This window comes from Hordeum vulgare, chromosome 2H (assembly GCF_904849725.1).
Source record: "Hordeum vulgare subsp. vulgare chromosome 2H, MorexV3_pseudomolecules_assembly, whole genome shotgun sequence".
Taxonomy (NCBI): Eukaryota; Viridiplantae; Streptophyta; class Magnoliopsida; order Poales; family Poaceae; genus Hordeum; species Hordeum vulgare.
Window position 1 is genome coordinate 556,735,951 of NC_058519.1, and position 15,286 is coordinate 556,751,236.

Genomic DNA, 15,286 nt, shown 5'->3' on the forward strand with positions numbered 1-15,286 from the left:
GCACCACCAGCTGGTGCGCCATTAGCCACTCACCCATCGCCTCCTCCCCCTGCCCCGCCGCGCGGCGCCACGAGGAGCCGAGCCGACCGCTGACGCCAACGGATCTGAGCCCTCGCCCCCGCTCGACCTCGCTGTTGCGTCCTCTGCCAGGGCTCGATCTCCCACCCTGCCTCCCCACCCGCATCACCATCTTCCCCTTCTTCATCCTCCCCTTCCACTCCTAGCTAGGGTTTTGCCTGCCGCCCGCCCGCCCGCCCGGCATAGACAGCGCGATGGAGCCCACCTCATCGTCGGCGGTGGCGCGGCAGACGTGGGAGCTGGAGAACAACATCCCGGCGGCCGCCTCCGACCCGGATGCCATGGACGCGATCTACCGCTACGACGAGGCGACCAATGCGCAGGCCCACCAGGAGAAACCCTCGGCCACCGACCCGCACCACTTCCGCCGCGCCAGGATCTCCGCCCTCATGCTCCTCAAGATGGTCGTCCACGCCCGCGCCGGCGGCACCATCGAGATCATGGGCATCATGCAGGGCAGGTACATCGCTCGCCCCCAAATCCTTCCGCCACCACCGTCCCTATTTATCATTGGATCTCCCGATCTGACCAGATGTTGCAATGGTGCTCTAAATAGACTATCATTTCAGAAACAAAATTAGTGCATTTCTAATGGCACAAAGATTAGTCACATAGATGCACTCAACCATGTGTTAATTAGTGGTGCACCTGGTACTACTCTGCTTTGGTGAAACTTCTTTTTTTGTAGATGTGCTTAGCTGAAACTTTTTATTGGGTATACCTTTATTGTTTGTCACGCTGACAGAACTTATTTTGTATTCTTATTATGCTGCTGAGTGTTTGCAACTGTGCAGAATTTGGGTAGCAACAGTGTACCTGGAGACGAACAATAGGTTTGGAACATCTTATACTGCTTGTTAATAACTCTTTAGATTTACTTTTGATGATTGAATATAATATAATCATCCATGCAGTCACCCACGCCTATGGAATTCGGCAGGAGATCCTTAATTGAGAGACACCAAGTACTTATTTGGGACAATATTCAGTGATTAAAGCAGTTAGTCAAGTCATTAGAAAACAAATTAAATTATGGCTCCACCTTTTCCTTGCAGGAGAGTGTTGAAGCACTGATTAACTGGGTTAATGAAAACATTGGATTTAGCGACGGAAAACCAGTTGCTGCAATAACCATATACAAATGTCTTCTTCATTGGAGAACTTTCGAGGCAGAAAAAACTAATATTTTTGACCGGCTTATTCACATATTTAGTTCAACCATGCAGGTATTGCTAGTGTTCAAGCGTTAAATAATTCTTGTGCTCGTTTTCATTCTACGATTTACTAGTTATGTCCCATCACAGCGTGATTATCTCAGGCGTATTCAATTTATATTGTTGCCCTTTTTAAATTTGCACAATTTGTATTACAGAAACAAGACAGCAATGCCGATCTTGCATACTGGCTATCAAATGCATCATCATTGTTGATTATACTACAAAAGAGTCTGAAACCTGCTGGCTCAGGTGTAACAACACCACTGAAAAGAACGACGACTCAGATGTCTTTCCTTGGGAGGATGGTACGTTATATGTATATATATCCTTTTCTTTTCTTGAACACGCATAAGGAGAACCAGAAAAGCCAAAAGAGAGAATGAGAAACAAAAAAAGGAAAGAGAACGAATAATCATCCTTTATTTTAACAAAGTGGTTGTCACTTTTTTTAACAAAATGATTAACAAGGGTTCTCCGAGTTCTAGCAATTGTATTTTGTCAAAATTGTATGATAGGCTAGACGAGGTTATCTTGACTCATTTCTTAATACCTTGGCGTTATATGATCCACAGGTATTCCGTGCTTCAAGCATTACTGTTGATATGGATCTTGTGCGCCAAGTTTAGGGCAAGTATCCTGCATTCCTTTTCAAGCAACAGCTTACAACCTTTGTGGAAGGTTTATATGGAATGATCCGTGACAATGTGAAGAGAGAAGTATCTCACATGTTATTCAGGTTACCCCATCTATCACGAGTCCTCAGTTTAATTATCATTTCATACTTTAGAAGATTCTTGCTGGATTAATAGAAGTTTTAGAATAAGCATGAGACATCTCAGCAACCTCCCATGGGAATCCCAAGTTAACTTTGCCCCACGCTTGCATGTTTTTGGCTAGTTCCTCTCATTGGTAACTCGGTACAACACTTGAACCCTTTTGCAAACTTGATGAGAGGAAATTAGACTATTATTTAATCACGAGTACCTTTGTACCTTGATGAATTTCTATTGGTTGATGATTAGGCTATAATATAATTTGTGTTAAGATTTCATGCTAGTTCTGCACCTGCATGGCAATAAGTTGTTGCTGCTGGTCTCACGCTCATTCCTGTATACACATTGGTACTCAAAGGCGCCAAGAAGTGCAAAGGCTGGTTTGATAACAGACCTAGATAGGTATTGGAAAGCGATAGTCAACCATTTGAACGATCTCTTGAAAATCTTGCAAGAAAATTGTGTAAGTTTAAACCTTCAAACCAGCATTGCATTTGGCTGCATCGTTTTCTGTTCTGACTTCTGGCCATAATGCTGAAATTTCAGGTCCCAGCAATTTTTTCTCGGAAGATATTTACACAGATTTTTGCATTCATCAATGCTCAACTCTTCAATAGGTAACTTCTATCGTGTCTGGACTTTCCTTGCGTGCCTTCAACTTGTCCCGATCCTAATTCTCCCTTTTCTGATGTTACTATGTCAGTCTTCTTGTACGGCGAGAGTGGTGTTCTTTCAGCAATGGAGAATATGTGAAACAAGGGCTGGAAGAACTAGAGGCATGGTGCACGCAATCCAAGCTAGAGGTAAATATATATGCAATTTTTCTATTCTTTCTGAAGATATGCACTTTATACCATGATTACTAGATGCTTGCAACCAACATTCCAGTCTAATAACTTTATTCTCGGTAAGTGTTTTTTTAACTAGAAAATTCTACATTCTATCATAATCACACCAGGGCCCAAACTGCATAGTTTGTATTGTTTTGCTTAATAAAATAACTCGATAGTAACTATAATGTAACAGCAGTACTAATATCTTCACTTTATTTACCTTGTGCCTAACCATGAAATAAAAACAATATGCAGGATCTGCATGGGATGAACTTAAGCACATAAGCCAGGCTGTTGGTTTCCTGGTATGTAACTACAAACTTCAGCATGTATTGTGTGTGTATGTCGGCATGGATTCTCATCATTAGCTTAAAAATATTCATTACTTCTTTAAGTATAAAAAGCAGTGGAGCATTTCAATCGATTTTGAATTGCACACCGGTAAAAGTTTAGTTGTGTTTATGTTTGTTGTCGTAGACTGCCGTTGTGCTGTTTACTGATTTTTACGAAAATTTTGTCCCTTTTAGGTAGGTCTGACCATCTTTGTGCTGTGATGCAGGTCATTTTCAAAAAGTTCAGGGTATCATATGATGAAATAATGAGTGATATGTGCCCAGTAAGACCCCCCACCCCCCAAACCCAACGCGGCATAGGGAGGCTGCAATGGATCATCCAGAAGAAGAGTAGCTAAACACCTATTTCTGTTTGCCGTTATGCAGGTGTTGAGTGTCCACCAACTTTACAGGATATGCACGTAGTACTGGGATGACAAATATAATACTGAAAGTGTATTCGAAGAGGTAAGCGCCAAATTTAACTTCTAACATGTAATACTGATTAGTTTGACATTAGCAGTATGAAGAACTCTGTATAAAATTTATTGGATGGTTAAAAGCCTATCTGTTTATCCATGAGGACACACTTTTTTTATAGGCTACTCTCAAGCAAGCGCTTGCACCTTTTTTTAATTAAGTGGATAAGGAAAATAGATACAGGAGTTGAGCCGCTAGTGCTGAGATCATAAACAAGTAACGCAAACACCCTAGCTACTCCTCGCAGCGCTGGATGGCCAATAGTTGGAAGCCTGCACTATCACTCTGCTTCATCATTGATTTCGCCACCGCAGCATCGAGGGCACGATTGAATAGAATAACGTATAACCTGTGTTGCTTTGAAGACATTGTCGAGCATTACCTCTCATTTGTATAAAAAATACCTTGTATAATGGGTACCATTGCTTTGGTGCCCTTCATCTGGTTGTTGTAATTGCCATGGCCAAACAGCAAACCTTCTATCTTTTAAGTTGTTCAAGTTACACTGTATCGTTTTGATTTTTTTTTCCATGGGAAAATTTGTTGAAGAAAAATAAGTTGCTAGAGGTTTAAATAGTGCAAAATATAGGTGCTGACAATGATCCTAGAGAGATATTAGAACTTGCCTCTTAGCAACAAATTTAATTCTTATTTGTTAGATTGCACCACTAAGCAAATCCTTGGGAGTCAGAAGGTAAAAATTGGTGTGTTGATAGCTCCTGGCAACAACAAAAAATGCGGCAGTTTCATCCATGTTCCCGTGAATTGCTACTAATTCATGTTGTAATATTAAACTTTAATGAACTTGTATGTCTCTTTGGTTTGGACAGTCGTTCAACTTATATGTAATCGATGCTATTTATTAGTAGGACCATGAATCGTGTTGTTATAGTTGTAATATTAAACTTTAATGAACTTGTATGTCTCTGTGAATTGGTACTAACGTTTTGTTTGGCTAGTGCATAGAGATGTCGTCGTATGTCGTGTACAAGGGTAAGGTTCCCGGAGTCTACGACGACTGGGAGGAGTGTCGGAGACAGGTTCACCGTTTCAGTGGTAACAGTTACAAAGGGTACACCACAAGGGCGGAGGCAGAGGTTAGATACGCGCGCTATCTAGCGGGAGAGAGGAGGGAGCGTTGGAGGAACCGGAGGAAGACCAGTTTCATCGCGATTATGCTCATCGTGATGACCGCAGCTCTCTTCTATGTGATGGTAGTTTAGATGGTCGATATCGACTTGTAATGTGAAGACAAACTCGCTACTCGCGGTCTAGAGACTTGTAATGTTCTAACTTTGTTCGGTATTTTAAATTCGGAGACTAATATGATGAATTGTATTCGGAGACTAATCTTCTATTGTATTCGATAAATCTGTTGTTTATATGTTGTGCTATCTATATTCTGTGCAATAATATATTTTGTAATCTGTGCAAATATCAGAAAAAATAAAATAAATACCTAATATTCATACTAGTGGCGCATCACTCAGCACATTAGTGACGCATCACTCAGCACACTAGTGCGCCATTAGTAAGCCAGAGCATATGGATAAATATGGCCCTGGGAGGCATACTAATGGCGCACCATAAGCTATACTAATGGTGCACCAGGATCTATACTAATGGCGCACCGGGATCTATACTAATGGCGCACCGGGATCTATACTAATGGCGCACTACTTGGTGCGCCATTAGTATACCAGATACTAATGGCGCACCGTGAGCAATACTAATGGCACACTGCCTGGTGCGCCATTAGTATACCAGATACTAATGGCGCACTTGTGGTGCGTCATTAGTAAAAAAATCTAATGGCGTGATGCTAGTGGCGCACCTATAGTGCGCCATTAGTAGCGAAAATAGGTGCGCCATTAGCAAGCCTTTTCCTAGTAGTGGGACGCTATAAAATCACATTATTCCAAAAAAATGGGGGATAAATCATTATCGCTTTTCACGAGACGGAGCCGCCGCCATCTCCTGTTGTTCATCGGGAGGCCAGATCTGCAGTCCGTTTGGGGCTCCGGGGAGGGGGATCTTCGATCTTCGTCATCACCAATACATCTCCATCGCCAATTCCCTGATACTCCCTACCGGGAGTGAGTAATTCTTTCGTAGGCTCGCTGGTTGGTGAGGAGTTGGATGAGATTCATCATGTAATCGAGTTAGTTTTGTTTGGGCCTGATCCCTAGTATCCACTATGTACTGAGATTGATGTTGCTATGACTTTGCCATGCTTAATGCTTGTCACTTTGGACCCGGGTGCCATGATTTCAGATATGAACCGTTTATGTTTTCACCATTTTATCCATGTTTTAGATCCGATCTTCCAAGTTATAGTCACCTACTACGTGTTATGATCCGACAACCCCGGAGTGACAATAGTCGGGACCACTCCCGGTGATGACCGTAGTTTGAGGAGTTCATGTATTCATCGTGTGTTAATGTTTTGTCCTGGTTCTCTATTAAAAGGAGGCCTTAATATCCCTTAGTTTCCAATAGGACCCCACTGCCACAGGAGGGTAGGAAAAAAGATGTCATGGAAGTTCTTTCCATAAGCACGTATGACTATTTACGGAATACATGCTTACATTATATTTATGAACTAGAGCTAGTGTCGTATCGCCCTAGGTTATAACTGTCTCATGATGAATATAATCCAATGATTTACCGATCCCATGCCTACGAATTTACCTTATATTGTTCTTGCTAAGTTACTACTGTTGCTACTGCTATCGTTAATGCTACAAAATCACTGCTATCACTGTTACCGTTATTATTGCTGCTTCTGCTATCATCAAAACTATCACATTACTATGCAACTAATCACTTTGCTACAGATAATTAATCTCCAGGCGTGGTTGAATTAACAACTCCACTGCTGATACCTTCATATATTCTTTGGCTCTCCTTGTGTCGAATCTATAAATTTGGGTTGAATACTCTACCCCCGAAAATTCTTGCGATCCCCTATACTTGTGGGTTATCAAGACCTTTTTCTAGCGCCGTTGCCGGGGAGCATAGCAATATTTGTTGAGTCACTTGAGATTATTATCATACTATCACTATGAAGAATCTGAAGGATGCTAAGACTAAGATTTTTCCCTCTAAGACGAGGGTAGGTAAGGAACTGCCATCCAGCTCCACTTTAGAGTCACCTTCTGTTATAAGTAAACTTGCAACACCACAACATGCTATTAATTCTGATATGTCACCAGTTAGTGATGATGCTACTTCTGCTATGAATACTACTCATGATGATGCTAGTACCTTGCTTAATGATGATGTGCCACCAGGTGAATTCCTTGATGAACAAATTTCTTGAGTAGGACAACATGATATTGTTGAATCTGATGATGAACTTGAAACTGAGAATCTTGAGACACCTACTACAACTAGTCCTCCTAGATATGAATTGCCAAAGGTACAGGAAGGTTATACTATGAGTGAGGAGGCAACTAGAGATATTCTTGCTAGTAAGGATAGAGATGATTTAGAGAAATTATTATGCAAGTATAAGGAAAAAAATCTCTGAATGCTTAAATGAAGTGTAATCCTGAGTTTGCTACTTCACCTATCTTTATTGATGTTAAGGATTATGAATTCTCTGTCGACCTAGAGTTAATCACTTTGGTTGAATCCGATCCTATCCATGGTTATGAAACTGAAACTGTTGTGGCACATCTTACTAAGTTGAATGATATAGCCATCCTTTTTGCTCATGATGAGAATATTCGCTATTACTATATTCTCAAGTTATTTTCGTTCTCATTGAAGGGTGATGCTAAAACTTGGTACAATACTCTTGCTCCTAGTTATGTGTGTAATCCCCAGGATATGATTTATTACTTCTCTGAAAAATATTTCCCTGCTCATACGAAACAAGCTGCCTTGCAGGAAATATTTAACTTATTGCAAACTGAAGAAGAGGTGTATCTTCTATAATTGCTTAATGCTTTGCGTGATCATCCTCTTAAGCAAAATGAAATACCTTGTATCTTCTATAATGGACTAATCGATGCTTCTAGGGATTTCCTAGACAGTTGTGTTGGTTGTGTTTTGAGGGAACGAACTATTGGACAAGCTGAAGAATTATTGAATAACATAATGAAAAATTATTTCGATTGGACTCCTCCTGAAACACCTATTAAACCCATTTTGAAGAAGAGGTGTATCTTATATCTCAGTTCTAAAGATATGCAAGAGGCAAAGAAATCTATGAAGGAAAAAGGTATTAAAGTCGAGGATGTTAAAAATTTACCACCTATCGAAGAAATACATGGTCTTGAAGCACCACCACCACCTAAGCTCACTACTAGAAAAAGGCCTGCTAGTGGCGCACCTGTTTTGGCTACTAATGGTGCACTACAGGTGCGCCACTAGCACCATGTCATTAATTTTTTTTACTAATGGCGCACCACAAGTGCGCCATTAGTATCTGGTATACTAATGGCACACCAGGCAGTGCGTCATTAGTATAGCCCATGGTGCGCCATTAGTATGCCTCCCAGGAGGCATATTTACCCATGTGCTCTGGCTTACTAATGACGCACTAGTTGACGATGCGTCACTAGTATGCTTTTTGCAATGCGCAACTAAAGTACTGAGTGGTGCGCCACTAGTATGAAATCTTTGCTGAGAGCATAAAATCTTTGCTGAGAGCCACATGACATCAAAGATTCTGGCATATATATGTTTTTTTTCAAAACCACAAATTCAACAACACATAACATATATATCAAATATATAATACATAATATGTGCCCAATAGTTTTACTGATCCACAACACATAACATATATGCAAAGTTGCATAACAAATTTCAGGATCCATATATCAAAATTCCATAGCATCCATACATCCAAAATTCCATAGCATCCATATATACATATAGTTCCATAGCATCCATACATACATAGCTCCATAGCAAATATAATACACAACGATACTTTGCGGGCATTATTAAGTAATATTTGGCACTAAAACAAATGCCTTCATGTCCATATCGTAGTCCAAAGAGCATCCGCGTGGCAACCTACAAGATGAAATCATTAACATGTCAAATTTAACACTCTAAATATAAATTTTGTAGCATTAACAATAATGGTCTCTAATTATAAATTTGATCTTCAAGAATGGTCTCTAATTATAAATTTGATCTTCAAATGGGTCAAATGATCTCTACTTACATGTTTTGAGCAACAATGCTAGTGATGCAGAGGCGAAAAGAGCAACCTCTAGCAAATTACAACACTTGAAAAGCATAGACATTTCTATTGATAAATAGATAGGAGTAGAGAAAGAAGCTCCTCTGGGCGATACACTCATTGCTTGTCTACTTTTATCTGATGGGGTGTGCAGCAAGATCAACCATTTTCTTCGAACTCCTCCAAATTGAGTATGCAACACCTACTATTAAATGTAATGTAACAATGCAGATGCAACTAAAGAGTAGATAAAAAAGTAATGTAAGCAATTTAAAAACTTAATTAGCACATGTGTGCGCCCATCAAAAGTGCATTCACATATGTACAGTCTAGTAATATATAATGCTGCTCGGTCACACTGATTTGTACGGCTTCAGTCACACTGATTTGTACGGCTTCGGTACAGCCACGTCATCTAATATCAAGGAACTAGTGAACAACTACTTGCACAACGAGACGATGCACTACTGATCATGCTTGTTAACAAGTTCACTCTTCCTGATGCTCAAGTCCTATGCATGCTCAAGTCCTACAGAAATGTTCAGCTGTGGACCATGAGAACAACAACCTCTAAAATTTTCATGTTGTAACTTTATTTTAATACCACCTCTAACAGGGCCTAATCTCCCATATCAAAATACTGTACCCAGGAACATATATTTCGGGACAGCAAACTAAACTGATAGCTGCTCTCAAACCATACATCCAAACGACACAAATAAATACTCTAAAGAAACCTTGAAACTTTATCTAAAACTTATGTAAAGGGGCCAACTCAAAATTCTGAGCCTAGCTAACTCATGGTGACATTTCAGGAAATCCAGAAGAAGGTTATATCTTTCATGGAGGACTATGGAGTCGTAGGTTTAATTAAACTACTTGCAGTAGTAGGGAAAATTAAAGTCGTCTTACCTGAAATCAGCACTGCGCCTCTTGTCGAAGCAACTTGGCGTGCCTAACATCTGAGACTGTTTGCTTCTCTCCGATGCATTCTTGGAGTTGGACATTGTTTATCTAGTGATTAGAGTCAAGGCTGTGTTTAGAACAATGATTCAGAACAGAATTTCTCTGTTGAACTCTCGTAGCTTATAGATAGTTAGATACATAGTTGTGTCCTTTGACGTTGGTGTCCTTGCTCAATCCAATGGCTGGTGTCCCTTGCTCTTCATTTGGGGTTCCATAGTTGGTACAACAACTGTATGTTCACCTGAACATTTCGAACATATCATGATCTAACATTTCATCTAAACCATCAACGCATTTGGGAAGAGCAAGCATACCTAAGAAAACATCACACAAAAATCAAAATCAAAATGTAGCTACAAAGTAATCTAATTAATATGTGCATCTAATGAAGCTGAAATAAAAACCATTCTACAGGGAAAGAATATGTTCCCACACATGTGGGTCTCAACTGTCTAGCCAAGACCCCTTTATTGTGTGGAAAGAAAAATCATGAACATAATCATAGGACAACAAAAAATCTTGTACTCCTTTACGGAATGATTTTTTTTTCAAGCAAAGAGTTACATTAGAAAAAATGTAGTACATCATAAGACCAAGCTTTCTTCTTCACCAAATTTCATTGGAGCTCTAGAGATATGAAGTTTGAATGGGAAAAGGTTCGAAAGTGGGGATCTCTGCCAATCCAAGCATGGATACTCCCTCACACGCAAATACTAAATGGTTGAAATACTTGCGAGTGGTGTCAGTATGGAGCGTATGACCTCCTTTATGGAAAGGTTGTTCTTAAGTAAATAAATATATATATATATACATCGCTGGAGTACACTTACAACATTTTGTAGTTACAAAAACAGATGCATATATATGAACAGTTTGTGCAAAATAAAAGGCTGCCAATAGTCCAATCAAGAGGACCAGATATATGTTCACAACGCTTGCACTAAGGTTGGGTACCTTACATTTTCTTGTATTCTTCGGAGTGAAACATAGTAATCTCTGCCAGAGAGCTCTTATATGGTATATAACAGCATGGAAAGTCATCCCGATCTTAAAAGAAGAACAAACTCTTCTGAAGCATCTTGTGAAGGCAAAATAATAATCATCGAATCCAATATACTATACACAAGGAAATTTTTCGAGAGAACAATATATGGAAGAAAGCACCATGCCAGGTGTCTGGTCAAACTGAAGCGACTACCATAAAGGACGGAAGCATGCATTACTCTTCAATATAATTCTTTCTCATCGAATTCTGCCCAAGTCTGCACGCATATATATAGATTTAGACAGAAACATTAATTTAGAGAGGGAGTCAGACATTACAAATAAAGAGCATAATTTAGAAGAAACAAATGAATTGTCTGCATAAGTTCTTTTAAGTTAAAGTGGCAATGATCTCTGCTTCTAAAACCTGTTCATGTAAACAGTGGAAACACATCACCATGAAGGTCTATATTAAGTGTTTATGAAGATTCTAAACTACGGTTGTCATCTATTTTCACACAAACATCAGCCTGACTCCATGTTTATGCAGCAGGTACATATTTTCAGCTCTATTTGTCATCACAATCAGTTGATGCTTACTCCGACAGAACTTGTAAAATGTGCATATCCTTATTCCATCGCCCAACATGAGAAATCTGCTAGTAAATGCATGGCAAAATCCCGAATTAGTAAATAAACCAATCATTTTTAAAGCCTGGAAGATCGAAGGACACAAACAGTTCTTCAATGTTAGGCTCTGCTTTTGCTAAGACCTAGAACAATCTGGTCATCGAAATAGCGCACAGTAGCATAGTAATGTAGGAGAGGAAAATGGAACGTGATATGTGGGCCATAAAACAATATTATGTTAGAACGAGCGTGTTGGTGTGCTGTCTTACAGTATGTCCACCTATACGGCACCAAATTCCAGTACACAATTCAATGGCACAATCGGGGTGGTTACTAAATAATGGCTATAATCTAAAGGTGATGTAAACAGTTTCAAAATGACGTGAACAAATTAATTAACATCAGTGTACAACATGGATACTCAAAATCAAAATTAATTGGGGCCCAAGCTGGGATTTGAGCTCATCTAGTAGATTTGCTTCAGGCAATCGTTTCCAGAATTAGATGGAAACAGAGAACGGTCAATTAATGATTTTGGTAGGCCCAGGAATTAGTGATGGAATAATAAGGAGGGCCTTACAGGATGAAAGGTCTAACCAGATGCATCATGCATGACTTCCACAAGCCAGTCCTCCCGTAGAGATGACGCCGAGCTCCAGAACATTCGCCATGGTGCCCTCGCCGCAACCTCTCCTTCCCTGCATCCACAACAAAGCAGAGCAAAGAGAGAGGCATGGGTGGGAAACCACATCCACGACTGCCGGAAAGAACCAAACAGAGAGGGGGGAGAGGGTAACAGGGAAATCTTGAACTTGAGTCGGTGGACGACGACGACGTGGAGGTCGAGGTTCAGATGTAAGAAGCCCTCGACGGCGGCCACCTTGGTAGTTGGGTGCGCCCCTCCTGCTCCTCCTCCTCCTCGAGCAGGACAAGGCCGGCGGCTGCAGCGCGAGAAGAAGGCCAAGCTCCTGCATCTTGTGCCCTCGCCACCGGTGGTCGGCCCGACCGTGACATAGGCGATGCGCAGCAAAAGCATATGAGCAGAAACCCTAGCCGTGGGCGAGGGTGGAGGCCGCGAGTGGTGATACTGGTCGGCGGGGTGGAAGGCGCGCAGTGAGGAGGGGAAACAGTTGTTCTGCGCACCACCGGGAGTCGCCGGAATCCTCAGGCGTGGGCGGCGGCGGCGGCGGCGGCGGCCAGGGGTCGTGGGGCAGAGAGAGGGGGGTCGCAAGAGAGAGGGTTGTGGGGGATTCTGTTCGGTGGGTTTCCTTGTTTTTTTTCATTTCTTTTCTTCAGATTGAAATGGGCTGCGCGCGGCGGGGCACCAAAATTTTGTGAAATTGGCGCAAATCTGACCCGAAATTGGCGCGTTGGTCTCTGATTGGTCCATCTCGATGTGCCACGGATCCATCTCCCTTTGAGTCAATCTCGTTCGTTCGTCATGTGCATGCCAGCGGGAGAGCCACCTACAAATATCTAGCTAGTCCCAGGTTACTAATGACGCACCAGCTGGTGGTGCGTCATTAGTAGTTTTGTAAATAAAAAATAAAAAATATATATAGTAGTGGCGCATTGGGTGAGTGGTGCGCCATTACTAGTTAAACTAGTAATGACGCACTCTGCCCCGGTGCGCCATTAGTACTTTTGAAAAAAAAGTTTGTTAGTAGTGGCGCACCGTGTGTGTGGTGCGTCATTAGTGACCATCACACTAATGGCGCACCTGCACATGGTGCACCACTGCTATATAGTAGTGGCGCACCACTTGTCTGGTGCGTCATTGGTGTCTATATTATCTATATCCCTTTTCCTAGTAGTGGCTGGTAGAGGTAAAATCTTTAATGAAATTCAATGATAGTGATGATCCTCATAATAAACATCCTAGTCAATGCATTTATGAGTTTGATAATTACATTAGAAAGCAATATCACTTGAATGCAAATGTTATGAAACAATTGAAATACAACTCTGATATGATTGCTCGCTTAAGTGACTTGATATTTATAATCTCAAATGATGTTAGAGGTATAGGAATGCATGCCTCTATTGTTCAAACTCAATTAGAACAAGTTGCTAAATCTCAAAGGGCGTTATTTGATGAAATGAACAATAATACAAGTGACTTTGCTGTTAGAGTAGCCACTAGAAGAGGTAAAATGACTCAGGAACCACTCTATCCTGAGGGACATCCAAAGAGAATTGAACAAGACTCTCAAAGAATTAACACTGATGCATCTAGTCCTTCTAAAAAGAAAAAAGAAGAAGAAAAATAATAGGACTTTGCCTGCCTCTAGTGAACCTGAAATAGAAAAACCTCCTGATAATGATAATGAAGTTTCTACCTCTGATGTTGAAACTCAATCTGGTAATGAACACTCACCTTCTGATAATGAAAAAGATAATGATAAGGTTCATGAAGACACTCAAACAAATGACAAAGAACCATATAAAGATGTTGAGATAGAACCAGCTGTTCATCTTCATAACCCACAAACCAAGAATAAATGATATGATAAAAGAGACTTTGTGGCTAGAAAACATGGAAAGGAAAGAGAACCATGGGTTCAAAAGCCTATGCCCTTTCCACCTTAGTTAACTAAAAAGAAAGAAGATGAAGACTTTGAACGCTTTGCTGAAATGTTGAGGCCAGTCTTTTTGCGAATTCGCTTCACTGGTATCTTAAAAATGCCTCCTTATGCAAAGTATATGAAAGCAATCATCACCAATAAGAGAAAAATACCGAAATATGAAATCTCCACTATGCTTGCTAATTATACTTTTAAAGATGGAGTACCTAAAGAACTTGGAAATCCGGGAATACCAACTATACCTTGCTTCATTAAAAGAAATTATGTGAAAACTACTTTATGCGATTTGGGAGCTGGTGTTAGTGTTATGCCTTTCTCTTTATATAAAAGACTTGATTTGAATAAACTCACACCTACTGAAATATCTTTGCAAATGGCTGACAAATCAACTGCCATACCGATTGGTATTTGTGAGGATGTGCCCGTTGTTGTTGCTAATGTTATTATTTTGACTGACTTTGTTATACTTGAGATGCCCGAGGACGAGAACATGTCGATTATCCTTGGTAGACCCTTCTTGAATACTACAGGGGATGTTATTGATTGCAATAAAAGCAAGTTCACTTTTCATATCAATTGTAATGAGCATACGGTGCACTTTCCGAAGAAACAATTCCAAGTGGATGGTATTAATGTTATTGAAAAATCTCTGACAATCAATATTGGAAATTTTCAACTACCTCCACCTACTGTTAAAAATAAATATGAAATGCTTATTGTGGGGAACATTCATATCCCCATTGAGGTAACTTAGTGATTTACGAAAGTTCTTCGGTTTCATATTAATCGGAAGTGGTTGTTAATAAGACTTGATCAACCTTATTAATGGATCATTTTTGAGAGGTATGAAGTTGATGAATTTAGTGACCACTACCTTCTGTCCCTACCTTTTGTTTTCTGTTTTTCTTAGTAAAATAAAATAGAATGCCATGCTTTATCTGTTTTTTGAGTTTTCTGTGCAATAAAAAATGACCCCAAAATAAAAGTTCTCATAATGCCCTGAAAATTTAACATGATTTTTTCTGAATATTTATGAATTTATGGTGCAAATAATATCAGAGGGAGGTGCACCAGGTGGGCACGACCCACCTAGGCGTGCCAGGACCCCCAAGCGCGCCTTGGTGGGTTGTGGTCCCCACGTGCCCCCCCTCATTTACTTATTATTCCCACATCACTCCGTTCACCCAGAAAAATCACTATCACTC

General features: G+C 40.5%; 2 protein-coding genes and 1 pseudogene across 2 annotated transcripts; 2 read left to right on the forward strand and 1 right to left on the reverse strand.

Moving 5' to 3' along the window:
* Positions 1-272: 272 nt before the first annotated feature.
* On the forward strand, positions 273-1,033 carry LOC123428644 (COP9 signalosome complex subunit 5-like). The gene is made up of 3 exons (XM_045112846.1): positions 273-538; positions 873-934; positions 993-1,033. The coding sequence occupies exons 1-3, from the start codon at positions 273-275 to the stop codon at positions 1,031-1,033; spliced, it is 369 nt and encodes a 122-aa protein (XP_044968781.1).
* A 265-nt stretch (positions 1,034-1,298) lies between these two features.
* LOC123428645 lies at positions 1,299-3,775 on the forward strand (annotated as a pseudogene).
* Positions 3,776-10,964: 7,189 nt separating this feature from the next.
* Positions 10,965-12,690, reverse strand: LOC123427223. The gene is made up of 2 exons (XM_045111218.1): positions 12,094-12,690; positions 10,965-11,144 (listed from the first exon to the last, which is right to left on the reverse strand). The coding sequence occupies exons 1-2, from the start codon at positions 12,530-12,532 to the stop codon at positions 11,125-11,127; spliced, it is 459 nt and encodes a 152-aa protein (XP_044967153.1). The 5' UTR covers positions 12,533-12,690; the 3' UTR covers positions 10,965-11,124.
* Between the last annotated feature and the right edge of the window lie 2,596 nt (positions 12,691-15,286).

Coding starts and splice junctions, on each gene's coding strand:
- LOC123428644 (XM_045112846.1), top strand. CDS start 273: ATGGAGCCCACCTCATCGTCGGCGGTGGCGCGGCAGACGTGGGAGCTG. Junction 539..872: donor ATGGGCATCATGCAGGGCAG/GTACATCGCTCG, acceptor GCAACTGTGCAG/AATTTGGGTAGCAACAGTGT. Junction 935..992: donor TGGAACATCTTATACTGCTT/GTTAATAACTCT, acceptor TCATCCATGCAG/TCACCCACGCCTATGGAATT.
- LOC123427223 (XM_045111218.1), bottom strand. CDS start 12,532: ATGCTTTTGCTGCGCATCGCCTATGTCACGGTCGGGCCGACCACCGGT. Junction 11,145..12,093: donor AGTCATGCATGATGCATCTG/GTTAGACCTTTC, acceptor ATATGCGTGCAG/ACTTGGGCAGAATTCGATGA.